Raw genomic sequence first — 27,148 nt, 5'->3', positions numbered from 1 at the left:
CTACAGAGTAAGTTCCAGGATAGCCAGGACTACACAGAGAAACCCTGTCTTGGAAAAAAATATTTTTGGGGGAGGAGGAAGGGAAAACATTAAGTACAATTTTAGGCCCTTTAGGTAAAAGTAATTGTAACCCAAAGCAGGAAAATGAAGTTGATCCCTAGAGCCATGGTCAAAGGAGAGAATCCACCGATTTCCGCTGGCTTCAACTCATGTGCGCACACACACCACTAATAAAATATTTTAAATAAAATACTGGAACTACAGAAATAGGTTGGTGGTAAAGAGCACTTGCTGTTCTTTCAGAGGACCTTGGGTTTGGTTCCCAGCACCCACAGGCTGGCTTACAACCATCTGTTAATTCCAGTTCCAGGGGAATCTAGTTTTCTTTTGACATCAGAGGGTGACAGGCATGTATGTGGTGCACAGACATACATGCAAGCAAAACATACATATAAAATAAATCCCAAATAAATACTTTAAAAAAGATAGAAACACAGGGTCTTACTTTGTAGCCCTGGCTAGCTTGGAACTCACAGAGAGCCTCCGCCTTCCAAGTGTTGGAATCCCATGCATGTACCTCCATGCCTGGCTTCAAAATAAATGTTAGACATCAAACTTAATTCTGCAGGATAAGGCGAATGAGTGAAAGTGAGAATTGAGCATGGAGCTCGGGTTTCTAGCCTTGGTGATTGGGAGAGGGAGACACCCTTAACCAAAACCAGTGTGGCCAGGCTGAGAATCATCCCAAATTCCAGGCCAGCCTGGACTACAGAGAAAGATCCTGTCTCATTACAAAGATAATAATAACAAAAAAGAACCAAAACTGTAGAGCAGAGAAGATGGGTCAAGAGTTAAAAGCACTGGCTACTCTTCCAGAACACCTGGGTTCAGTTCCCAGCGACCATATGTTGGCTCACAACTGTCTGTAACTGTCCCAGAGGATCTGATTCCCTTCTTCTGGTGTCTGAGGGCACCCAGGTATACACTGGTACACAGACATACATGTGGGCAAAACACTCATGCACACTGCATAAAATAATAATAAACATTTAAGGAGTGCATACTAGCCTATCAGAGGGAGGACACAAGTTCAGACACACAGGTGGAATAAAAATACCTATAACTCTAGCTCCAGGGGATAATACATACTGCCTCTGGCACACTCACTCACACACACACACACACACACACACACACAAACACACACACATCTTTTTTTCAAAGATTATTTTATTTAATGTGTATGACTGCTTGCATGTGTATATATATGTGCATCAAATGCCTGCCCAGTGCCCACAGAGGCCAGAGAGGGCCTGCAATCTCCTGGAACTAGAGCTAACAAATGGTTGCGAGCCACCATTTGGGTTCGGGAAACCAAACCCTGGTGGTCCTCTGCAAGAGCAGCAAGCAGTGCTCTTAACTGCTAGGCCATCTCCTCACTCTAGAAAATGAATCTCTAACATAAAGTGAGACATACTGTGGTGACTTGAATGAGGATGGCCCCTGTCTCAGTCAGGGTTTCTATTCCTGCACAAACATGACCAAGAAGCAAATTGGGGAGGAAAGGGTTTATTCAGCTTATACTTCCACGTTGCTGTTCATCATCAAAGGAAGTCAGGACTGGAACTCAAGCAGGTCAGGAAGCAGGAGCTGATGCAGAGGCCATGGAGGGATGTTACTTACTGGCTTGCTTCCCCTGGCTTGCTCAACCTGCTCTCTTATAGAACCAAGGCTACCAGCCCAGGGATAGTACCACCCACAAGGGGCCTTTTCCCCCTTGATCACTAATTGAGAAAATGCCCCACAGCTGGATCTCATGGAGGCATTTCCCCAACTGAAGTTCCTTTCTCTGTGTTAACTCCAGCCTGTGTCAAGTTGACACACAAAACCAGCCAGTATAGCCCCTATAGGTTCATATATTTGAATGTTTGGTTTTCAATTGGTGGCACTCTTTGGAAAAGTTTAGGAGCTGTGGCCTAACTGGAAGAGGTGTGTCACTGACTGGGCATGGGCTTTGGGGCCTCAAAAGCCCATACCATTCTCAGTGTTCTCTTTCTCTCTGTCTCTGTCTCTTTCTCTGTGTGTGTATGTGTGTGATTTAAACTCTAAGTGTCTCTCTCCCTTTCTCTCCGTGTGTGTGTGTGTGTGTGTGTGTGTGTGTGTGTGTGTGTGGTAAACTCTCCGCTACTATTCTAGCACCACACTCCATGCCTGCCTGTCTGTTGCCACGGGGCCCACCAATGCAACTCTCTGGAACGATTAGCCTTCAAATTAAATGCTTTATCAGTTGCCTCGGTCAAGGTGTCTCTTCACAGTAATAGAACAGTGACTAAGACAGATACCCTGAACCATGATAGCAGGTTCTTTGTTGTTATTTGTATTTGTTTTTTGTTATGGATAGGAGGAGACTAATAATAAATGCTGAGTTTGGGACTTCATTGAATGCCATGATGGGTCTTGCAGCATGGCATTGTAAAACAAAAGCACCAACTTGAATTCCTAGTTTTAGCTGTGCCAGGAAAACATGCGCAGATCTCCCTTCTTGAGATTCTCTTTTTAAAAAATGAGTCCATAGTCCCCTTTGGCTTTTGTTATTGTTCTTTTTTCTTTTTCTTTTTCTTCCATCTCTCTCTCTCTTTCTTCTTTCTTCTTTCTTCTTTTTGTTTGAGTTCCACCATGTAGCACAAGCTGGCCTCAAACTCAACCGCCCTGACTTGGCCTCCTAAATATTGAGATTATAGGTCCACACACCAGCAGACCAAGATCCTCCTGAGTTTTCTCATAGAATTGTTGAAATGATCAAATAAGACTTTGGAAATGGAACTGGCAAGATGATTCAGCCAGAAAGGGTGCTTTCTGCTAAAAGGAAGGAGAGAACCTACACACGAAAAATTTCTTCTGACTTCCACAGGTAGGTTGTTCCCAGTCTCCTTCAACTTGCCTTCTTGAATCACACACACACACACACACACACACACACACACACCCCAAAATAAGTAAAAATAAAAAATAAGTAAAAGAGAAGAGAGGAAAAGAATATGATCTAGGTATGATGGCTCACACTTGAAGCCCCAGCACTTAAGAGGTTGAGGCAGGAGGATTGCTTTGTGTTTGAGGTCAGTCAGTGGTGCAAAGCAAGGCCTTGTCTTGAAAGAAAAATAAGACATGAGAAAAATAATTGATACAAAGAGCAAATAATGATGTTACTGAATATACTAGGCATTTAGAAATTCAGTGATAGGGGTGGGGTGGGCTGCTGGCTGGCTGGCAAGATGCTCTGCAGGTAATGGTACCTGCTGCCAGACCTAACAGTCTGAGTGTGATCCCTGGAAGCCACTGGGTGGAAGGAGAGAATTGATTCCCACAAGTTGTACACACACACACACACACACACACACACACACACACACACGGAGGGGGGGATGGTATGCACATGCTCAGGGTCCTAAATTTGATGGGCCATGCCTTTAATCCCAGCACTTGGGAAATCCAGGCAGATGGATCTCTGTGAGTTTGAGGTCAGCCTGGTTTACAAAGTGAGGCCCAATCCAACTAGGACTACCAAAGGAGAACCTGTCTTAAACAAAAGCCAAACTAAAACAAAACAGAAACATCAACAATGTTTCTCATTAACAAAGAAAGAGAGGAGAGAAGAGAAAAACAAGAGGCACTGCAAGTCTGAGATGCTGAAGGCATGAGCAGGTGAAGGAAGAACCTAATATTTATGTAGCTAATTTTTTACCTGGTGCCCAACCTTGTCTAGTCACCAAGAATAGATACAGGGCTAAATAACCACTTGGGTTCCTCATGTTTAAGTCTCTAATCTGACAAAGACTAGGCTGGATCTAGGCAATGGAAGGAAGTTAGAAAGCTATTGCTCTTGGGGTCGCAGAAGTTGAGGGTTGGCATCCGTGTGACCCCCGAGAGCGAGTGCTTCCTCTAAATTTGCATTCCACAAGAAACTGCTCAATCCCATTCTAACTCTGGGAAAGACACTCAGATCTACAAAATAACCAGGCTCCAGAGCTAGGGTTTCACATTCTCTCTCCAGAGGTGTCAGGAGAGTTGGGTTTTTCTGTTTCAAAAAAAAGAGTGGCACTTATTAGAGCAATCAGTGTGAACAAGGCCGAGGAGGAGGCACAATACAACATTCGTGTGTGTGTGTGTGTGTGTGTGTGTGTGTGTGTGTGTGTGTGTGTTTGAGGAAAAGAGTAGTTGGCTGTAGGGAAATAGACAAGAAGATTCCCTGGAAAGAATGAGGGCAGTGTGCAGTTCTACTGGGAAATGCAGCTCAGACTGGAAAAGGCATTCACTGTTATGTCCTGTCCTGCCCTGCTAGGATAGATTTCACCCAAAATTTTCCCTGTTTTGGCACTGAAAAGTCAGCAAGCCAAGAAAACCCTCACTTTTGACAAGGTGGGGTGCTCCGACCTGATCCTAAGTAGTATTCTTTCTATGCTTTACCCCAGAAGCAGAGGAAAGCCATTACAAGACTATCCCAGTGTTGGCATGGTGGCACAGGCTTATATTCCCAGCATCCAGAAGACAGAGGCAGGAGGCTCACAGAGTCAAGGCTAGCCTGGGCTATAGCTTAAAGAAAAAAAAAGCAAGAGCTGAGGATGTAATTCAATGGTCCAACATTGTCTAACATGTACAAGGCTCCGGGTTTGCTCCTCAGCACCACTAAATAAATAAATAAATAAATAAATAAATAAATAAATAAATAAAATTAGGACTTTCACAAAGAATTGGAAGCACAACACAAGTCCATGGCTGTGTTTGTGTCAACATAGAAATGCACATAAGTAAGTGAGCAGAGTGTGTATTTGGGGGCTAGAGGTCAAGGGCTGGTACCTTCTTCACTCATCCTCCACCTTAACAGGGTCTTTCTTTGAACCTGTAACTCTTCACTGACCAGTATTGTCTCCAGGGAGCCTCCTGTCTCTGACTCCCCAGTGCTGGGATTACAGGCACACCCCAATATACCCTACTCTTGTATGTATTTATTTATTTAGAGACAGATTCTCACTACATAGCCCTAGCTAGCCTGGAATTCACTATGTAGTCCTGCCTCTGCCTCCCCAGTGCTAGGATTAAAGCATATACTACTATGCCTGATGTCTGTACCCTACTTTAAAGTAGCTGCTGGTGTTTGAACCCAGGTCCTCATGCTTGTGTGTGCATGTGTGTGTGTGTGTGTGTGTGTGTGTGTATGTGTGTGTGTGTGTGTGAAACATTTTACTCACTGAGACATCTTCCCCAGTTCTGTGGCTTCATGCTTTTTTAAAAAATTATTTTTGCCGGGAGGTGGTGGCGCATGCCTTTAATCCCAGCACTTGGGAGGCAGAGGCAGATGGATTTCTGAGTTTGAGGCCAGTCTGGTCTACAGAGTGAGTCCCAGGACAGCCAGGGCTACACAGAGAAACCCTGTCTTGAAAAACCAAAAACATTTAAAAAAAAAATATGTATGGGGGTGGGGTTGTGAAGTTGTATGAGCACACATGTACAGTGCCTATGGAAACCAAAGGAGGATGTCAGAGCCTCTGAAGCTGGAGTTGCAGGCTGCTGTGACCTGCCCAAAGTGAGTGCCTGGGATTGAACTTGGTTCCTCTGTAAGGATAGCAAGTAAGCACTCTTAACCACTGAGTCATTTTTTAGCCCCACCATAACTTCATATTTTGTCTGTTTGAAACAAGGTCTCACTAGCTATCCCTCGTTGGTCTAGAACGCAATATGTAGACCAGTTTGGCCTCAAACTCAGAGATCCACCTGCTTTTTAGTGCTGGGATTAAAGGCGTGGCCTGGTGGCTTCATGTTTTAAGGTAATTTTGTCATATGTGAATGAGATGCACAAAGACAGGTCACTAAGGAAGCCTAAGGGGCAATATATGGCCCAGAAGAAGGTAATGTGGTTTGCCTTCAGCACCTGGCTAGCTGGAATTCCAGTTCTACAGCTTGGTCCCTTCTTTCCTAGCCGAGTGATGTGGATGAGTTATTCTACATGGGCCTGTTTCCTCATCTGTAAAATGGGAACATCTTGGTGCTCACCCAAAGGAAGGGTGAAGATTAAAGGAGATAATGTTCAACACAGTGCCCCGCACAGAAGGAGCACTGTAAGTATTAAGTCCCGAGCTATTCCTTATCAGTTAGGACTCTTTGGCTACGATAGAAAAGAGAGGAGGAGGAAGAAAGGGATTTGACAAAGATTTGAAGAGAATTACCAGCTGCGTGTGTCTGTCCAGCAAATTGCCTGTATTGTTGTGGGAATGAGTTCAGGTTGAAGCTAATTCTCCCAGGTCTTTTTGTTGGAAGTGTCAAGTGTCAAGGTTACTGAGGTTGAAACCTAGGACCTGGTACGCGCCAGCCGCTCTACCGCCCAGCGACAGCATCCTTAGCTGCCCGCTCCCCCGCCCCTCCCTGCCCGTCCCTTTAACCTTTCTGTTGACAGAGAGTCTTACTAAGTTTGCGCAGGCCAGTCTTTCTTGAACTTATCTGCCTAGGTATTTTGGGGGAATTAAAGGCTTTGTCCCTTGAAGGGAGGCCAATGGGGAATCAGAGAAAGACAAGAGGGAGGCTGGAGGTACAACTGAGCAGTAGAGCACTTGATTAGCATGATTAAGGACTAGGTTCCTTTCCCAGCATGGGGCCGAGAGGGCGGAAAAGCAAAAAAGGGACCTTAAGAGGTCATTGCTGGGTTGAGTAGAGAAAGGATGGATTTCAAAAGATTATCTTGAGAGAAGGCCCAAGGCGGCCGGCGGTGGCGGCGGCGGCGGGGGTGGGATGGGGTGGGGTGGGTGTTAAGAGCACTGGCTGCTCTTTTAGAGAGGGGAGGTTTAATTCCCAGTTTACCTATTGACTCCAATTCTAGGGGCTCTGAGGCCCTCTTCTGGCCTCTGGATACTAGGCATGAAAGTGGCGCCCCCACACCCAGCCCAAAACACCCACACACATAAAAATCAAATCAACGGTTAGAAAGCGCGTCTTAACTTAGGCATTTGAGAGTTGGGATTTTGAATGAATGTCTCTCTCCATCCTCCCTGCATCGCTGAGTGCCTCACTCGAGAAAGGATGATTTCTGCATCCCAGAATGGCAGCTTCCTGCATCCTGGACTATCTCACCAGCTCTCTCTTGAACTCAGGGACTCACACGCACATTTTCTTTTTCCATCAGGTTAATACTTAAGGATATTTTACTATAGTGAACTCTGCGTGCTGCCCGCCACACACTACAGTGCCTCCTCAAGCTCAAAAGAACGGTTTCTTTGGGACAGAGACAATGGTGCAAAAGGGTTCTCACTGGTAGAGCACTTGCCCAACAAGTATAATGCCTTGGGGGTCCATCATCTGCACCCCTTCTCTCCCTACAGAAAAATTTGTAGAAAGGAAATAATACAAACTTGGGTGTGGGATAGCCCCAGGGCCTTGTTGTCACATTACTTTGGAACAGTGCCTTGCTATAGTTCAGGTTAGCTATAACACCTCTGTCCTCTGCCTTGGCCTCCTGAGAGCTGGGATTACAGACAGGCTGCCTGGGTTTCAATTCTAGTTCCAAAGTCTTGAACTGTGCGAACTTTAGATTGTTGTTTTATTTTAACAAGGTCTCACAATGTAGCCGTGGCTGGAACTTGGTAGGTACACCAGGCTGTCCTTGGATTTAGAGGTATTTATCTGCTACTTTCTCCCTAGTACTGGGATTAAAGGGTGTGCCACCATGCCCAGTTTAAACTGTGCAACCTTAGAAAATATTATATAACCTTTTGGAGTCATCATTTCCTTATCTACATGTATTGGGATAGCAATAACTCTTTTGCCAGCACTGAAGCTCTGAGATGATGTCTATCAATGTTTAATTTAATACCGAATGTGGCACAGGCTTACACGCTCATGGCCTTGTTTGGTTTTGTTTCTGAGACAGGGTTTCTATGTCCTGGAACTCTTTTTTTTTGTTGTTGTTTGGTTGTTTGGTTGTTTGGGTTTTTGTTTTTGTTTTTGTTTTTTTTTCAAGGCAGGGTTTCTCTGTGTAGCCCTGGCTGTCCTGGAACTCACTCTGTAGACCAGGCTGGTCTCGAACTCAGAAATCCACCTGCCTCTCTCTGCCTCCCAAGTGCTGGGATTAAAGGCGTGCTGTTTGTTGACCTCAAATCTTCCTGCCTCTGCCTCCTGAGTGCTGGGATTAAAGGCATGCATTACCATGCCCAGCTCGTGTCCTTTTTTTTTTTTTTTAAAAAAAAAAAAAGCAAATCTTAATTTCTTTTGCATGAGTGACATGTCTCATGTACTTTGGGAAGTTGATTCCTACCACATGGGTTCCATGGATGGAACTCAGTTTAAGTCTGGGCAGCAAGAACTTTTACCTACTAAGCCATTTTACCAGTACTCAGTCTCCTTTTTTCCTTTTTTTTTTTTTTTAATCTACCAAAGTCATTCCTTTGTATTTTTAAAACGATGGGTTTTTTTTTTGTTTTTGTTTTTGTTTTTTTACATTTATCTATTGTGTGTATGATTTGATACAGAGCACCTGTGGAGGTCAGAGGACACCTTGTGGTGAGGGAGGCTTTTGTTTTTGTAGGAGTTGGTTGGTATGTTTGTTTTTCCAGACAGGGTCTGAGGTATCCCCCGCTGATTTCAAACTATGTAACAAAATGACCTTGAACTTCTGATCCACCTGCCTATACCTCCCAAGAGCTGGGAGACACCACAATGCCCTGTTATTTGGCCCTGGGGTTTGAACACAGGGCTTTGTGTATACAAGGCAAACATGTTTGAGCTATATCCTCAATTCTTTTTATTTAGTGACAGTTTTTTTTATATGTTGCATTTATTTATTAGTGTGTGAGGATTGCAGATTGTACCACAATGTCTGGAAGTCAGAAGACAACTTGTAGAAATCAGATATCTCATTTCTGCCATGTGGAGAAGTCTCTTTATCCTCTGGACCATCCTGACAACATGATCTTATGTAAGTGAGGCTAATCTTGAACTTCTGACCCTCACTTCCATATTCCATGAACAGCAAAGGCAAAGGATGTAATTCAGATGGTAATGTGTTTGTCCAGCATATAGGTGTTATGTAGCAGTCTTCTCTGGGAGTGACCTCCCAAACTCTTTAAGCCAGAAGGTAAACAACTCAACACTGTTGCAAGAAGTTCCTGAAACTGACCAGGTTCACTGGGTCTTTTCCTCACAAGAGTAAACAATAAAGGCTGTTGAAGGTCACTCCCACACAAACTAAGTTTCAAAGAAGACTTTGAGGATACACCAGCTGCCTGAAAGAGACTGTCAACTGAGTCACATGGAAAGAGGACACTCTCTGATCTGCTCAGTGGCCTGCAGGATGTGCTCCAAGTTCTCAGCTTTTGTGAGCTGTCATTGGTGCTGAGCTTTGGTCATTTCTGCAGCCATAATTAACCAACCTTTTACCCACATTCCTGTAAATAACCCTAATAACATTCATTGGTTCATTAAGTTGGACTTTGCTGGTGTCTGACACTTTGGTCTGTCGTGGGCTCCCTGACAGAGGTGAATAGAAAACGTAGGTTGCATCTCCCCATGTCTTAGTCACTGTTTATCTTTGAGAAGAGACACCATGACCAAGGCAATTTTTGTGAAAGAATGCATTTAATTTGGGGCTTGTTTATAATTTCAGAGGTTTAGTCCTTTTTGTTTGTTTGTTTTATTTCTTGGGTTTTTGTTGTTTCTCTGTGTAATAGCCCTGGTTGTCCTGGAACTTGCTTTGTAGACCAGGCTAGCCTTGAACTCACGGAGACCCTCTTCTACCTCCTGAGTGATGGGATTAAAGGTGTGCATCTCCACTGTCCTGAGGTTTAGTTCATTTTCATCGTGGCAGAGAACATGACTGTGGACATGGTGCTGAAGCAGTACCTGAGAGTTGTATCCTAATGAGAAGACAGGGAGAGGGAGACTAGGCCTGGCATGAGCTTTTGAAAGCTCAAAGCCCTCCCCTAGTGACACTTCCAACAAGGCTACACCTCCTAATTCTTCTAATCTTTTCAAAGGATTCCACTTCCTGGTAACTACACATTTAAATATATAAACCTATGGGGGACATTATTCAAACCACCATACCCCAGGAAATAGTTTTGTCACACAACAACATGAAGCCCTGGGTTTCCAGTACCACATAAAAGTGGGTGTGGTAGTACAGGCCTGTAATCCTATCATTCTAAAGGCAAAGACTGGAGGAAGAGAAAGACCATCTTTGGCTACATGGGGAGTTTGAGTACAGCCTGGGGAACATGAAATACCTGCTTCTCATAAGTAAGTAAATACTTTGACACCTGCCTGGTCTACATAGAGAGTTCCAGGCCTGCCAGGGCAACATAGTAAGGCTTTGTCTGAAAAAAAAAAAAAAAAAAAAAAAAACCGGGGCTGGTGAGATGGCTCATTGGGTAAGAGCACCCGACTGCTCTTCCGAAGGTTCGGAGTTCAAATCCCAGCAACCACATGGTGGCTCACAACCATCCATAACAAGATCTGACTCCCTCTTCTGGATTGTCTGAAGACAGCAACAGTGTACTTACATATAATAAATAAATGAGTGGTCTAAATCCAGATTCCCTGTCAAAAAAAAAAAAAAAGAAAAAAAAAAAAGAAAAAAAAAAACCAAGCTAACATATAAAATATATTAAATAATTAATTGAAAAAGAATTCTAACACTCCACCTCTCCTCCTAATTTATATACAATGTAATTCTACATATCACTACATACGCAATTAAATATGCCAGTAATTATAGTACTGAAAAGGCAAAGACAGGAGAATCAATCAGCTTGAGTTACGGAAATTACTAACAACAAAACCCCCTACACAAGTTTATGACGGCTCCAAGACACAGGTTATCTCTGTTAACCTAAGGCATAGAGTGGCTCTATGATGAACTCACACAGGTAGGAAGTGATGGGATCATGAGGGAGCACTAACTTTCCATAGACTTACCTGAAATGGAGAATGGTCTGCTATCTTCTCTGTCAATTTCCTTTCTTCCTTAAGTCCGCTGTCAAACCATCCTGTTTTCTTCCACAGCTTACCTTCAGTTTCTGTTTTACATTTTATTTGTGTGTGTGTGTTTGCATGCCCTGATGCACATATGGAGGTCAGAGAACAACTTACAAGAGTTGGCTGTTTTATCATGTGTGTTCCAGCCAGTCTCAAACTTAGGTTTTTAGGCTTGGTGGCTGGGACCTTCACCCATGGAACCATCTTGCTGACCCAGCTCACCTTCATTATTTGTTTGTTTATTTATTTATTTATTTATTTATTTATTTATTTATTTATTTATTTATTTATTATATGTGCATGCATGTGCACACATGTGTGCAGAAGCCTGAGAATGCCAGAATAGGGCATCACATTTCTTGGAATTGAGGTTACCAGCAGCTGTCAACCATCATGTAGGTTCTGGGACCTGAACCTGGGTCTTCTGCAAGAGCGGAGTGCTCTTAACCATTGAGCCACCTCTCCCATGCCCTCCCCTCCCCCAACTTTAATACAACTATTTGTACAGAGGTCTACACTGACCCAGATCCCCACAGTCTGTGTATCATCAGGAGTGTGCAGGTGTCGATAAGGGGTTGAACTTTTAACCTTAGGAAGGTTTCTACGTGTGATTGCTAAGAGTCCATTTTCCTGACCAAACTGTGATGCAGACTTGAATGAGACCAGTTAACTGATCAGCCCCAAGCTCTTTCACCATTTAAGGTGCCAGCCATCCGCTATAGCACTAACTTTAGACCCACATAGTCTCTGCTCTACCCATAGTCTGCATATTCTGCCAAGACTCAGCCTTTGCCCTTGCCTGTGCCACGTCTGCTGTGCTCTCACTTGCACAGGCTAGGAAGCACCTAGTGTGTGCCAAACATGTGCAAGTGTCCATCCTAGTATGTGATAAATCCTCTCTTTATATACACCACCACACACCATGGGAATTCAGAGAGGAGGCAGGATGTGATGGTGAAGTCCTGTAACCATAGTATTCTATAGCCTGGGACACAAGGATCAGTGTTGAGGGCCAGCCCATCTCAACCTACCCTCACCTGCTAAAAATAATTCCCAATAAGAACAAAACAAAAACAGAACGAAAGCGAATACTTTCTTTCATTTATTTTTGTCTGTTCATTTCTTGAGGTGGAAATTGAACCCAGGGCCCTCCACAACCTAGGCAGATGCCCTGCCCTCAGCTTCTTGCCCAGGCTTTGCCTCTGGCCTTTCTCTTCCCGAGTCCACTCTCCATTTGAAAGTGTGACTACTAGAGTGAACTTACAAATATATTCTGAGGTTTCACTCCTGTTCAGAATGTTTATTCACTCCCTATATATGGCTTTTTAAAAAATTATATTTGATTTATTTCCTGTGCTGTGTGCGTGTGCATATATGTGTGGCTGCCTACATGCCATGGCATGGGTGGGGAGGTCGGAGGAGGACCTTGAAGAGTCTGTCCTCTTCCTCCTTCATGTGGGTTCCAGGAATGAACAAACCTCAGGCCCCCAGGCTTGGCAGCAGGCGCCTTTACCAGCTGAGCCATTTCACCTGCTCTCCCTTCTTTTCTTCTTTCTTTCCCCTCCTTTCTTCTCTTTTCTGTTCTTTGCTTTTTTTTCAACAGAGTATCAGAAAGCCTAGGCTGGCCTTAAACTTCATTTGTAGATGAGGCTGGCCTTGAACTCCTGAGTCTCAAACCTATACTTCCAGCATTCTGGAATTACTGGTAGGCACCACTACACCCAGTTTTGTGCAGTTCTGGGTATAAATTCAGGGCTTTATATAGGTTAGTCTACATTGAACTAAAGCCACTGGTCAGACCCCGCCCCTTTTGATATTTTGTAACCCAGCTGACCTCAAACTGAGGATGACCTTGAACTCGTGACCTTCCTTTCACCACGCAGGTCTTACAGATCTTCTTAGAGTGTTTTTAGAAAGATTTATTTGCTTTATTGTTTTGCTTGAGTGTGTGTCTGTGTATCACATGTGTGCCTGGTGCCCATGGAAGTCAGAAGAGGCTCTTGGATCTCCTTGAACTGGAATTATGGACACTTCTGAGATGTCACGTGGGTGCTGGAAATTGAACCTAGGTCCCATGCAAAAACAAGTAAGCCATCTCTCCCACTCTCTTATATTGTTTTTGCTTTTTGTTTTCTGAGACAGGGTTTCACTGTGTAGCTCTGGCTGTCCTGGAACTCACTGTGGAGACCAGGCAGGCCTCAAACTCAAAGAAATCCACCTGCCCCTGCCTTCCCAGTGCTGTGGGATTAAAGGGGTGTACCACCATACACCATACCCATTGTTGTTTCGAGACAGGGTTTTCTGTGTAGCCCTGGCTGTCCTGAAACTCACTCTGTAGATCAGGCTGGCCTCGAACTCAGAAATCCTCCTGCCTCTGCCTCCCAAGTGCTGGGATTAAAGGCGTGCACCACAACTGCCGGGCTTAAAGATATTCTTAACCTCTTAAAGAGACACAAAGATTGTCATAACTTAGCCATAGTTTATCTTCCCACTTCCCCTGTAGCCATTCCATTCCATGAATCCTTCTTGACAGATTGATTCAGAGGACACAAAGCCTTTCAGATGTCTGCCTCCTGCTTTGTTCCCCCTCACTTCAATGCCCCGATTCTTTCTTTGCTTGACAGTATAGGTTAAGCCTGGTCTAGTCTGGGACTCAAAGGGAGCCCAGATCAGCAGAATTATGTAGCCCCTTGAATACTACAGGTCAGATCTGGCATTTAAATATCGTAGAATCTGTAAATGAAGTGAGCATTCCCTTCCAGCCCCCACTGTGTGTGCCCAAGCTATCTGATTGGGCATCTGAGCCAGTTTGTGGTTGCCATGCCAATTCTCTATGGATACTGCAGCTTGCTCTGTAATCTCAATTGCGTTAGCTGATGCTGTGACTACTCTCTGTAGTTCAGCTAGCCTTCATCTACGAACTGACTCTGTCTTTTCCCTGCAGCTGCTGGCATCTCTGCACAGACACCTTTGAAAGAGCATACATTCCCCTGCCTCCCACCCCACAAACAGCAGACAGCGAGTGTGCCAAAACCATCTGCTCCTTGGCCTTTCCTGTCCCCACGTTAGATCTCTTGAATATTGACCCTTCAATGGGTCATGTTCAAGTTTGCAAAATCTCTTGGACTTTGTTGTTTGGACTGCTGGCAACTCCCTGAAGAAGCCTTACTTTTGCCAAGATTTTGTTTTTCTTGATAAGTAGCCCAGCCTTGAAGCCCCACTCCTCCCAGCTCAGCATCCAGGGTGCTAGGATTATAAATGGGTGCCAAATCTGACCTTTACTGTCAAATTCTTCTCCTCCTTTGGGACAGCATCTCTCTGTACGCCCAGCTGTCCTGGAACTTACTGTGCAGACCAGGGTGGCCTCGAACTCATAGAAATCCACCTGCTTCTGCTACCTGTATACTAGGATTAAAGACCTGTGACACCATGACTGGCTAATAGAGTCAAATTCTTTTTTTTTTTTAAGACTTATTTATTGCCAGGTGTGGTGGCACACGCCTTTAATCCCAGCATTTGGGAGGCAGAGGCAGGTGGATCTCTGAGTTCGAGGCCAGCCTGGTCTACAGAGTGAGTTCCAGAACAGCCAGGGCTACACAGAGAAACCCTGTCTCAAAAAAAAAACAAAAAGAAAATTATTAAATTATTAAAAATTATTTATTATATACACTGTAGCTGTCTTCAGACACTCCACAAGAGGGAGTCAGATCTCATTACGGATGGTTGTAAGCCACCGTGTGGTTGCTGGGATTTGAACTCAGGACCTTCAGAAGAGCAGTTGGTCCTCTTAACCACTGAGCCCTAGAGTCAAATTCTTTACAGCAGCTTCATCCCCAGTAGAACTGAATTTCCTGCCTTCTGTGTCTGGGAGAGTTCTAGTACACCTGGTGAGTGCCTATGAAAACATCTTACATTTATAACTTATTTCTTTTAACTTTTTTTTTTCCTGACAGGGTCTCATGCAGCCCAGACTGGCCTTGAACTCCCTGTTTGGCCAAGTCTGGTCTTGCACTCCTGCCTCCATCTTCTAAGTGCTGAGATCACATGTGTGCCACCATGCCTAACTCCTTATCTTTCTAATTACTATTATTTAAACTTTTTAAAATTTTATTTCATGTCTATTGAGGTTTTTCCGGCACGCACGTCTGTGAGGTTGTCCGAGCCCCTGGAACTGGAGTTACTGTCAGGTTGTGAGCCACCGTGTGGTTGCAGGGAATTGAACCCTCGTCCTCTGGAAGAGCAGCCAGTGCTCTTGACCACTGAGTCATCTCTTGAGCACCGTTAGCTTTATAATTTATAATCAGTTTTTGAACACCACTGTTTGATTCTCAGAGAAGCCCTGTAAAAGAGAGAGCAATTATTATGTAGTCTAAACTTACAGATTCCAATGCTGAGACCTAGACGGGCCAAGGTTAAAGTGTAGAAGGGGCCACCTGGGCCAAACTCATCTCCTAACTCCTAACACCCTGCTTGCTCCGCACATCACACTACAATACGTACTAAGCTCTCAGTACATTTCCCTCAAATGAAAAGGTCTGTCCTGAGGCAGCCTTTTCTGCTACCTCCTTGAGACTTTGCCTCCATGGAGCGCCCCTCGAGTTTCCTTCAGCCATTTTCTACCTGGTTAGCAGGACACAAGAGTTATGTGTCCTGTCCTCTCTCTGGCTCCTAATGCCTGAGAGCTCTGTTGTCCCACCTTTATCCCGGCCTTTACCCATTTTGATCTGGAATTGGAGTCTTCTTTTGTGTGTGTGTGGGGGGGTGGGTGGGGTGGGGGGGTGGACAGGTTCTCTCTATCTAGCCCTAGCTATTCTGAAACTCTCAACATAGACTGGGCTAGCCTTGAACTCATAGAAATGTTCCTCCTTCTGCTTCTCAAGTGCCAAGATTAAAGGCTTGGAATTGTAATCTTTGAAGACAAGTAGATTTCTGAGATGGCCAGCACTTGGGAGAGGGTACAAGGCTCCCTCAAGGACTAGGGTTAATTAATTGGGGTGCTGGGGTGGAATCCAGGGCAATTAGGAACCCACTCTACTTATGAACTGAGCTACACCCCAGGTCCCAGGATGAAATTTCGAAACAGGAAATCTTTCTCTTGAGAACAAAGAGGAGATGGTCTATGCTTGGTGTGGGAAGGCAGGGATGGATTTCCACAGGAAAAGGACTTTGCAGCCCACTGTCAGTCACATAAGAACCTCTTCTCTGACAGAGTGTGATGTCCATGTCTAAGAAGAAAGGAAATTTCTCACAGTAAAGGAGTGGCTTGTTGTTGCTGAGGCTGGGTCTCACATTGTATGCCCCAAGCTGCCTTAGAACTATGTAGCTTAGGCTTTTAACTCAGGTACCATTACACCCAACTTGTTTTCTCTCTTTTATTTTATGCTTTCTCTCAGAAAGGAAAAAAAGTTATTCCAGCGGGAAAACGATTCTGATGAAACACACCTGATTTTCTTCATTTCTGGTACATTTCCTCCACAGACTCTGAGATGGGGTGGGGATAGTGCTCTGTCCAGCTCAGAGGTGGGATGGCTGAGAGGGAAAACTTGCTGGAGGGTGGGACTTGGACCCTGAGGCACTTTGTGTGGGTAGTGTCAGTTGGGGAAGGCTCTGTAGAGCTGGGGAGGGGTCCTCTAGAACCACAGACAAGTGTAGGAGGGAGCTGGGAGAGGTGCTAGGCCAGCCCATGTTTACACACAGGGAGAAAGGCTTGGGAAAGGGCACACCTTGCAAACAAGTGACACAGCTAGGCCTGGACTCTGCTTTGTCAAGTCCCAAGCCTGGGACTTTTCCTCCAGTAGCTGATACACAGGGGTAGGGGTGGGGGTGGGGGCTGGCTGGACGGCTGCTGGTTGTGTGGCAGAGTCCTGGGGAGTCGAGTGTTCAGAGAGTACCAATGATCGTTTCTCGGCCTTTTGGCTAAGATCAAGTACAGAGTGTACCAAGGGAGGTGGACTGGGGAGGCAGATGGAATTTGGGGTCCTATACAGAGGAGGGAGAGAAGTCAGGGGCATCAGATGCTGAATACCCAGGGAGGAGATGGACAGTGATGTCAGTATAGGGAAGAGCCTAGCTGAGGTAGCCAGGGAAAGTGTCAGTCAGTCTCTCTCTCTCTCTCTCTCTCTCTCTCTCTCTCTCTCTCCTCTCTATCTCCCTCCCTCCCTCCCTCCGTCCCTCCCTCCCTCCCTCCCTCTCTCTCTCTCCTTAGAAATTTCTCTAGCATTTTCTCTGTCTCTCCAGAAGAGGCTGTCATTTATTTTTAAAATCAAAGGAAGGACGGATGTGAATTAGCTACCCATAGACGGACGATAAACAATGGGAAAGACATAAGTAAATGACCAATCAAAGCAGAGCAAGGAAAAGCGGGAGAGGAGGCTCAGATGGTGGCTTTGCCAGGCTCCTGTTTGCAGCTTCAAGTCACTCTTCCCTCTGCCCTTTTCTTTTCCTGATCAGCAAAATGCCAACCAAGGCCAGCTTATCCTGGGGGAGGCCACAGAGGAGGGTTCCAGAGAAAAAACTTCAACACTCAAAACACCTCTTCATTTACTGTAAAATCCTGTTTAATGTGTAACACTTGCAGAGAGAGGGGCCTTGGGAACTGGGGACTGGGGGCAGCCCTGACCAATCCCCACTCCGATTTATCTGCCTGCTTCTCTCTCCATAACTCCCTCACCCTAGATGTGTCCTCTTCTCCCCCGTGGCAGGCAGCAAGGCAAGCTCCCATCCCTTCTCCATCCACAAGGCAGAGCCCCTCCTCCACTCTGCTTGCCCACATCCCTCCCCACCGACATGACTCCCAAAGTGGGGTACCAGACAGCATGGGGGTTAAGATTAGTTTCCTAATTGGAAACACCTTCAGAACATCTCATCCCTCGTTTCAGGGAGAGGGAAGAGGAAAGGGTATAGGCAGAAAGAATTGCCCACACCATTAATAACCTTGAGCCCTGTTGTAGAAGTGGCTCCCCACTCCCCAGCCGGCCAGGTCTTTGACAGAAGGCTCTCTGAGGAAGGGGAGTAGGAAGGGAGGGAAGGTTTGATGGAGTAATAATCCCTATCAGGCAGAAGCCTGCTCACCGGCATAGGAGAAGGAGGGGCAGGTCTGGGCAGGGTGAGGGAGGGGTGGGATGGGAGGTTGCCTGGTACTGGCATCAGCAGGCTGAGCATCGGTCGCTCTTTTCAGCGAGCCCGGCCCCTGTGCCAGGGCTGCGGCGCAGTATGTCTTTCAGAGAGCCATCCTGCTCGCTCAGCAGCTTGTTGATCTCATTCTGCTTGTATTCAGGTGAGAGGCGGTGGCCGAAGCCCGAGCCCTTGCGGGAGGGCGGATTGGAGCGGCGCTGAGCACGGCGGGCACAGGCCCGGATGATGAGGTACACCACCTCCGCCACGTTGAGGATAATGCAGATGCCGGAGGCTGCGAGCATAAAGACAGTGAAGACGGTTTTCTCGGTGGGGCGGGACACGAAGCAGTCCACTGTGTTGGGGCAGGGGAAGGCTTCACACTTGACCAGCCGCACCATGGCATAGCCGGGGTAGAGCAGATAGAAGACATACATGAAGACAGCCTCGAACAGCAGCCGGAACACCACACTGATGACATAGGTCCACCACAGTGTCCCTGAGATGTGCACCTTGTGTCTCTTTACCTCTTCCAGGTGAAGGGGGTCCCCATGCCCCTCAAGCCGTAGCATTTTCTTTTCTATGTGCTGTTGGTGAGCTACGTGCATTGCCACGAGGAGAGCTGGGGTGGAAACCAAGATAAGCTGCAGGGACCATAGGCGCACGTGGGAGATGGGGAAAAAATGGTCATAGCAGACGCTGTTGCAGCCCGGCTGGAGGGTGTTACAGATGAAAGAGGACTTCTCATCCCCCCACACGCTCTCAGCAGCCACCACCAGCACCATGATTCTGAAGATGAAGATGACAGACAGCCATACTCGGCCAATGGCTGTAGAGTGCCGATTCACGCCACTGAGCAAGGTGTATAGACCTGTCCAGTTCATCCTGCCTCATTCACACCTGTGAAACAAGAGGCAGGAAGCAAGCCGTCAAAAGGTCAGGGCAGGAAGCTGGGCATAGTCATGCTGCCTCCCCTGCCCCCATCTCTTCTAAGGGCAAGGAAGGATGATCATTGCTCCTTCACTTGACTTAACCTCTCTGAGCTCCATCCCCTTTCTTCACATACATCCAGCATTCGCTCCTCTTGAGTCCCTTTCTTCACCAGGCCTATCTTGTTCTGCTATTAGCCTGTTCTTCGTGCACCACCACCACCACCCCGCCCCAGCTCCTTTACACCTGACTTATGGCAAACCCAGATAGCCCGGTTACCTCGGGGAGCGCCTATCCTTGAGGCCACCCAGACAGCTCCCCTATGGTCTCATGTCTGTGTAGGGGGAGTGGTCCCTGTGGTCGCGCCTGCGTCCCAATTCATCGCCTCCCGGTGCTAGAGAGTCATATGCTGCTTTATACCCAGTGTCTGTACAATGGGACCTTTGTGGGGCGCTGAACAACACCCTTTAGAATTCAGATCAAACGCCCTGACTTCCGCCCACCCTACACACAGAGCACTTGTGTCCCAGCGCCGGACACCCAGCCTGCACCCACCTGTTCTGTGCCCGCCCGGTCCATCGCCGCACCCGCCCCATGGCCCCACCAGAATAATGGCTCTGGGGGAGGGAGATAGAACACAGACAGGTGCAAGTAAGCCAGGACCCCAGGGAATCAGGGTCCTCTGGACTAAGGCCTTCCCCTATATTCTACCAGAAACGGGGTCAGCAGCAGGTTTTCTAGGGGTAGGTCCCTTTCCAGGTATGGATGAGCCAGAAGAGAGGAAACCAGGGTACCGAGTTTATCAAGCTAGGAACTTTACTAATCATTTCCCCAGGCATTCTTTCTTTTGAGCCATTTAACAATCCTGTTATCCACTCAAAGTCACCATGGCTAAAAATGACGAAGCACAAAAGAGTCTGAAACAGCAGACCTGACTCTTACAGCAGCAGACTTCTTGTGCTTTTGCCGATGAAGAAAGAGCTAGCCATTAAAAAAAAAGAAAAGACAGCTAATTTGATGTCACTTTGTATTTTACAACACAAAAATCAAGGAAGCTGTCTAGCTGTGAGCACGGTCCAAATCGAGCGAGCTATGAGTATCTCTTCATCTCTTCGTAGGCTGTAGGAAAGGGGCCCTCTCCAGGGGCTTAGCAGGTGGGCACCTGGTGAGACTAAGCCAGGGAGATAGTGATAAAGCCACCAGGAAAGTAGCAGGTTGGTTGGATGATGTATTATGTAAGGGTTACGTAGCTTCTGTTTATATCTGATTCTTTACCTAAAGTGACCTTGGGTTAGTTACTGACTTTTGATGAGCCTGCCTGCTCATCTGTTAATGGGACCATACCATACCCAGGGTTGCACTGGGAGCCAATGAAGATACCTGCTCCAGCAGGTGATCAAGGGGTTAAGAGAGCCATCTCTGGAAGAGGAAACAATGCTGCCTTAGGCAGCCAAATGATCTGCCAAGCCCAAGACCTCTCCTTTCTCTCCCCACTACTGTGTGGTTAACCTAGAGTGTCTGCCATACAACAGACAGCTCAGTTGCTGCTGCCCTGGCCCCCATGTCAAGTGCGTTGTAATCTCCTGCTTATGAGCATGCCAGTGACTCTGGGGAGGAAATTCTCCTCTTTCCCTTAGGCAGACAAAGAAAGCCTCTCCCCACCTCCCACCACTTCAGCCATTGAAATTGAAAAGAGGTTTGCTAGCAGCAGCTGGATGAGAGCAGAGCGCCATAAGCCTGAACCTACAGAAAAGCAGCAGAATGCAATGCATTTTCTCCCTTACCCAAGTAGGCACCGCTACAACAGGGTGGTGGGCGCACAAGAAGCTTTCTACGCATTTCTGGATGGCTCTCTTGGTTGGAGAGGAAAGGGGCAGTGAAATAGGCATGGGAAATAATTGAGACTGAGAGGAAAGCAACAGGAGATCAGGGCAGATGGCACACACCTGTATCCCGGCTGGCTGGGGCAGGGTGGTTAAAGCAGCAGGCTCACTTGAGCGCAGAAATTTTAGACCCAGAGCAGGCACGCTGATGTACACTTGTAATCTCAGCATTTGGAAAGTGAGGGGTCAAGAAGCCAGGGGCAGCCTCAGCTACATGATTTCAAGGTCAACCTGGGTTACATTTGACCCTGTGCCGCACCCGCACTTGACATGGGGGCCAGGGCAGCAGCAACTGAGCTGTCTGTTGTATGGCAGACACTCTAGGTTAACCACACAGTAGTGGGGAGAGAAAGGAGAGGTCTTGGGCGCACGCGCACACACACAGATAAAAGTTCTAGACCAGTTTGTGTGACTTAGTGAGGTTCAATCAGAAAAATATAGCAGTCAGAGGAAGAGGGTGCAGGCTACAGGACATAAGTCACATCTCTAAATGATGTTTCTTCATTAGTTTTTATTGTTGTTGTTGTTGTTTTTTAAGGCACTGTCAGGCATGGTGACAAACATCTTTAATCTCACCACTTGGGGAGGCAAGGACAGGCAAATTGCTTTGAGTTCAAGGGCAGCCTGGTACATATAGTGCGTTCTGGACCAACAAGGGCTACAAAGTGAGACCTCCTTCCCCTGTCTCAAAAAATAAAAAATAAAAAATAAAAAAAGCCAGTTGTAGTGCTGCACACCTTTATCTCTAGCACTGCAGAATCAGAGGCAAGCAAGATCTCCAGAGTTCGAGGTCTGCCTGGTCTACAGCGTGAGTTCCAGGATAGCTAGTGCAACACGGAGAGACCCTGTTTCAACCCCTCCCTCTTAAAAAGAAAAAGAATAAGAAAAAAAGAAAGAATGAAAGGAGGGAATAAGGAAGAAAATGATGATTTTGCCAATGAGCTATATTAGGCTTCACAAACTGGACTTGGCCTTTGGGTCACAGTTGGGGACTTGCTTTGTGTGTAACCTGGGGTAGCAAGGTGGCTCAACAGGCAAGGGTGCTTGCTGTTAAGACTGATGACCCGAGTCTGATACCAGAATTCACATGGTGGAAGGAGGGAATTGACTTCCATAAGTTGTTCTCTAACTCTACGTACACATGCGCGAGCTCACATGCACGCGCGCGCGCGCGCGCGCACACACACACACACACACACACAAATGTAATAAAAAAACAACTCCTGCAGAATAAGCATTTGCCAAGTGTATACTGGACTGTGCCAAGCCCTTGAATATGTAGTCTCCTCTGTGAGCCTAAGGAGGGGTGGGGGTGGGGGACATTGAGATGACTCAGCAGGCAAAAACACTCGTCATGCAAGCCTGATGACCCGAGGAGAAAACCAACTCCTGAAAGTTGTCCTCTGATTTCCACATGTACTGCATGACCCTGATGTGCTCCAACACTGACACACGTACACATTATAAATACACACACAGATGCGCTAACAATAAATAAAAGGGAAAAAAATTAAAGAACAACCTAGGGAGAGAGGGTGTTAGTTGTTTTTGTTTGTTTGCCTCCTGTCACTGAGGAGGAAACTGAGGCGAAAAGAAAGGTCATCCCTGCCAAGTAGTGGTGGCACATGCCTTTAATCGCAGTACTCAGGAGGCAGAGGCAGGAGGATCTATGAGTTTGAGGCCAGCCAGCCTGGTCTACAGAACTAGTTCCAGGGCAGCCAAGGCTACACAGACTTTGTCAAAAAAAAAAAGAAAAGAAAAAGAGAAAAGAAACAACAAAAAAGGTCATTCCTGAGGGTCATGCAGTTAGCACGCATGATGGGCTTTGAGAGAGGTAAGGTTGGTGGGAAAGCCCATCTTCTTTCCATAACTTCTATGGCACCTGAGAGAGTTACCACTTGTCTTTCCCCGTTTGCTCAGGATTGAGGCACTTTGACGCTTCCTTTCTCTTTCTTCCCAGGGTTTCTCTGACCTCCAGATTCGGTCCATTTTCCTTTCCTCAGGATGTTCTCATGAACTTCAAAGGTGTTCTCTCTTTTCCCCTTCGAGGTGCCCCATATACCATCCTGACCAACCGTAAGTTTCTAGGTCCTTCGAAGAAGTTCTCTGCCTCTTTCTTGTGTTTTCTGGGCCACAGCCAGTAGCTCCCTTTAGGGTCTCTGAGAGCCCTTGTGTGGGCACTGGGATTCAAGTTTTGCTTTGTCTATGTCAACACCAATAGCTCAAGGGCACACTTTCAAAACATTCAGGGAAGTGACCTGATTTTGAAATCCAAACCGTTTCCCTGACTTTAGGTTAAAGTCCAGCTATTGATATGGCTTGGGTTGCACCAGGCATACTTTGTTTCTGTGTTTAATTAGACAGGGTTTCTGAGGTTGTGACAAGCTCTGAGTTCAGGTTTGCACAGCACTTGAGCATAGTACCAAAATAGGACATCACCAACAGTTCTATAATGTTATCTCCATTTTTCAGACCAGGAAGTTGAGGCTCAGAGAGGTTCACTAACAGATTTCACAGACAGTTGCTCTGCTGCCAACTAACAGAATCAAATTCCAAAATGATTTTCCTCAAAGCCTTTGAACAGAGCACTGCTTTTGATCGCTGCTTATTTTTAAAGGAGCATTTGTTCGGAGACAGGACACACAACTCAACAAAGCTGTACTCCTGTGCAAGTTGGCATATATGTGCACATATGGTCCTGTCATCACCCGGGCCTTCCTTCCTACCCTGTCATTCCTTCCAACTGCTTTCGAATCTTTGTGTTCTGTGGGTTTGGGCAACAAGGCCCTGTTGGGGCTAGATGAGGTTACTCAGGCCCAACACCAGGGTTGAGGATCTGCCTCAGTTGGTAGAGTGCTTGCCTCATTAGTAACATGAAGCCCTGGGTGCCCAGAAGTGGTAGGGCATGTATTTGCTTTCTGGAGGTGGGAGCATGAGGATCAGGGGTTCAAAGTCACCCTCAGCTACAAAGTAGGTTTGAGGCCAGACTGAGCTATATAAGATCCTGATCAAAAACAAACAAAAATAAAAAGAGAAAAAAACCCCAACCCAAACTCTGTGTGCCATTCCTGACTCTCAGGCCACCTATGGTCAGGAAGGGATATGGGGCTTTCTTAGAAACTTCCTTTGGAGGTTTTGATCAGGTTGTGGTGGTTGAAGCCAATATCACCTGGTGCTTTCTCTTCCCTTGCTATCTCCTTGCCTCCACCCTGCGATGCTACAGTATCTCAAGTACTGGCTTTGTTTCCACCCTGTCATCCATCTGCTGTAGCCAGGCTTGCTTCCCATGACCAGTCTGATGGATTCACTTTTCTCTCTCCCTCTCCCTGCCAGGGCCTCTTCATCCGGCTTCGGCTGATACTCATTCTCTTATCATCACCGGGATTATTGCTACTTGCTCCTCCATCATCCACATCCCTTGCTAGTGTTGCTTGGGCTCAGTGTGACAGCCACCATTTATAGAATGCCTCCTGTCTATCAGGACCTACATGTTCATGAGCTGTCATCCTCCGGACAACCTTAATTCACACATGTAGCCAGGTTAGTCTGGATTTCACACACCTCTTGTCTCAAGACTTCCGAGTACTGGGATTACAGACATAGGCCACCTTGCATATGTCTGGAAAATGCTGTACCTTATCACACATCTGGTAAACATGTGCTAAAACTCAGATTGCAAAGCATATTGGTTCCTTACCAATGGTTTCTGCCCATTAAAACGTCTTTGTAGCCAGGCAGTGGGATCCCAGCACTTGCGAGGCAGAGGCAGGTGGAGCTCTGTGAATTCGAGGCCAGCCTGGTCTACAGAGTTCCAGAGCAGCGAAATCTACACAGAGAAACCCTATCTCATAACTCAAAATAAAATAAAATAAAATAAAATAAAATAAAATAAAACTTCTTTTGTGGTTGGGCTAGTTTGTACATTCTTTTAATCCCCTGTCTCATTCAGGAGATAGAGGTAAGAGGATCTCTGACTTGAAGCCAGCCTGGTTTTTATAGCAAGTTCCAGGACAGTTAAGGCTACATAATGAGACCCTGTCTCAAATAAATAATAAAATAAAGAAATAAAACAAACCCTTTTGTGTATATTCTCCTTTCCTCCTCTAATATTCTAAGTCTGTGGGTTCTGTTATGCCACTCTTGACAGCTGGAATGACTTTTGTTGTTGTTGTTGTTTTGTTTTTTTTTAGACAGAATTTCTCTGTGTAGCCCTGGCTGTCCTGGAACTCACTTTGTAGACCAGGCTGGCCTCGAACTCAGAAATCTGCCTGCCTCTGCCTCCCCGGTGCTGGGATTAAAAGCATGAGCCACCACACCCGGCTGGAATGACTTTTTAACAGCTGGGAGCCATCTTTCCAATACATCTTCTAACCATCAGTTACCCTAAGTTCATCTTGAGCCTGCCTGCTCCCCTCAAGCAAATGGAAAGGCATGTTCCCCCATCCTCTTGGGTACATGCCTGCTTTACCTTATAATCAAGAAAAGAAAGCAGCATCTGGCATTGTCTTGACAGTTTCATGGAACCCTCCCCACCCCACCCCCACATGCCAAAAAGTATCTCAGGAAGGCAACCTTAGTCACCTTATGTTGAGAGTTCTTCAAGTCTGCCTTCCTGGGAGTCTGACCCCCATGGACATGAGAAGAATCTTTGGCTGAGGAAAAAGAACGAGAAGAGAAGGAACTTGGAGTCTGAAAGAAGGTGAGAGTTGGAGGCTGAAGAGAGAATCCAAGCAGGCAGGTCACCTGGCAGGTGGACATCAGAGGGAAGCACAGAAAAGCCCTAAATGGCTGAATGCTGAAGTCAAGGGAAGACCCAGGCCTCTTTTCAGCACCATAGCAGCGCACCACAGCCCCCTCCCTCAGCTCCCAAACTCCTCACCTCCCTGGCACTGCCACACCTGGTTGCAACTGCCTTTTCCCAGGGAATGTATGCAGGCGTGTCTGCTCAGTGCCACTAGGTACTGTCAAAGCCCAACCCAGGGGAGGGACAACAAGCCCAGGACCGGAGCTTGACATGGCCCACAGCCCAAGAGGAAGCAGAGAAACATTAACCAGCCCCACCCCCCGTTCCACACACAATCATTAAACAAGATTGATCCCTGAGGTCCCAATGGATTTGGATCTGGAGTTCTTGCCCTGTCCCAGAGGAAAAGAAGCATCATTTGTCACTAAAATGCCATGCTGGGCCTATGTGGGGTACTGAACTAGACCTGGCTGCTTAATACATTCCAGCTATGCCCAACTCTTGGCCTTCAGTAGACCCACTTTGTGGGCAAGCAGCACAGAGGAGTCCCATGCTGCATGCTATCTTCTCTAGATCCCAGCCTCTAAAAACTAGGGACAATTGAGAGGACAAAAACACCTGAGGTCAAAGTGGGAGATGGTCTTGTTCCCTAGCTACAGAGCAATACCAGGCTATCATTTGCTTACTCTCCTTGTACTTAATCGCTGGAGATAGACTGCAGTAATTCTAGTTGTATCCCAGAATCATAAAACCTTCTTAGAAATTATCTTCTACTCTTAGGGCTAAGGCAGTTGATCTGTCAGATATAAGCAGGAACTCTTGGCAATCATTTAGGTAAACAGAATGTCAACCATTAACTGAAGGATCCATCTAGTTTCAAGGTCTCCACACTGAAGGCTCACCTGAGGACCCTGCTCATTTTGCAACCTGGACCACTGAAGAAACAAGTGAAGCCAGCAGAGCGGGTCTACTGCCATCTCCTTGATCTCACTGCCACAAACCGAGCCAGGGCCTCAGATTCCCTCGGCCAAGTCTGAGTTATGCCAGATAAGTCAGCAGATAAGCCTTTACTGGATACTTACTGGGAAGCCAGCATAGAGCTCCGTGCTGGGGTCAGGGGGACAGAGGAAGAAAGAACATGCTGACTCTTAAAAGAGTTTATTGGTCTGGAGGTGTGGCTTAGTGTATAAGTATTTAGCCTTGGGTTGAATGTCCAACACTCCGCACATCAACAAACTAACGGAATTGAACAATCTTTTGAGAATACACAGCCAGAACAAAAGTGATTGCTTTGTGTATTCAGGCACATGAATCTGCTTCAGACTGTGAAGGAGTTCAAAGGGGAAGAGAAGAAACTGTTATAGGATCAGGTGTGGTGGCCCGTATCTTTAGTCCCAGCATTCGTGAAGCAGAGGCAGGCTACCTGGCCTACAAAGTGAGTTCCATTCATCCAGGACAGCCA

The 27,148-nt window shown here is 46.4% G+C and overlaps 1 protein-coding gene across 5 annotated transcripts; it reads right to left on the bottom strand.

Annotated features, from left to right (window-relative positions):
• Positions 1-17,551: 17,551 nt before the first annotated feature.
• On the bottom strand, positions 17,552-26,805 carry Gjb1 (gap junction protein, beta 1). 5 transcript variants are annotated; one of them, XM_030251227.1, is made up of 3 exons: positions 25,822-25,909; positions 19,339-19,676; positions 17,552-19,029 (listed from the first exon to the last, which is right to left on the bottom strand). In XM_030251227.1, the coding sequence occupies exon 3, from the start codon at positions 19,011-19,013 to the stop codon at positions 18,162-18,164; it is 852 nt and encodes a 283-aa protein (XP_030107087.1). In that variant the 5' UTR covers positions 19,014-19,029; positions 19,339-19,676; positions 25,822-25,909; the 3' UTR covers positions 17,552-18,161. The 5 variants fall into 5 exon arrangements, with proteins under 5 accessions (XP_030107087.1, NP_001289425.1, NP_032150.2 ...); NM_001302496.1 differs by lacking the exons at positions 19,339-19,676; positions 25,822-25,909 and adding an exon at positions 26,769-26,805; NM_008124.3 differs by lacking the exon at positions 19,339-19,676 and having other exon boundaries at positions 25,822-25,946.
• Between the last annotated feature and the right edge of the window lie 343 nt (positions 26,806-27,148).

Source organism: Mus musculus, chromosome X (genome assembly GCF_000001635.26).
Source record: "Mus musculus strain C57BL/6J chromosome X, GRCm38.p6 C57BL/6J".
In the NCBI taxonomy this organism is placed as follows: domain Eukaryota; kingdom Metazoa; phylum Chordata; class Mammalia; order Rodentia; family Muridae; genus Mus; species Mus musculus.
The sequence above is the reverse complement of the archived record's forward strand: the minus strand, read 5'-3'. Positions and strand labels throughout refer to the sequence as shown.

Excerpts from the sequence above, each read along its gene's own strand:
- Gjb1 (NM_001302496.1), bottom strand. The coding sequence starts at position 19,013 with ATGAACTGGACAGGTCTATACACCTTGCTCAGTGGCGTGAATCGGCAC.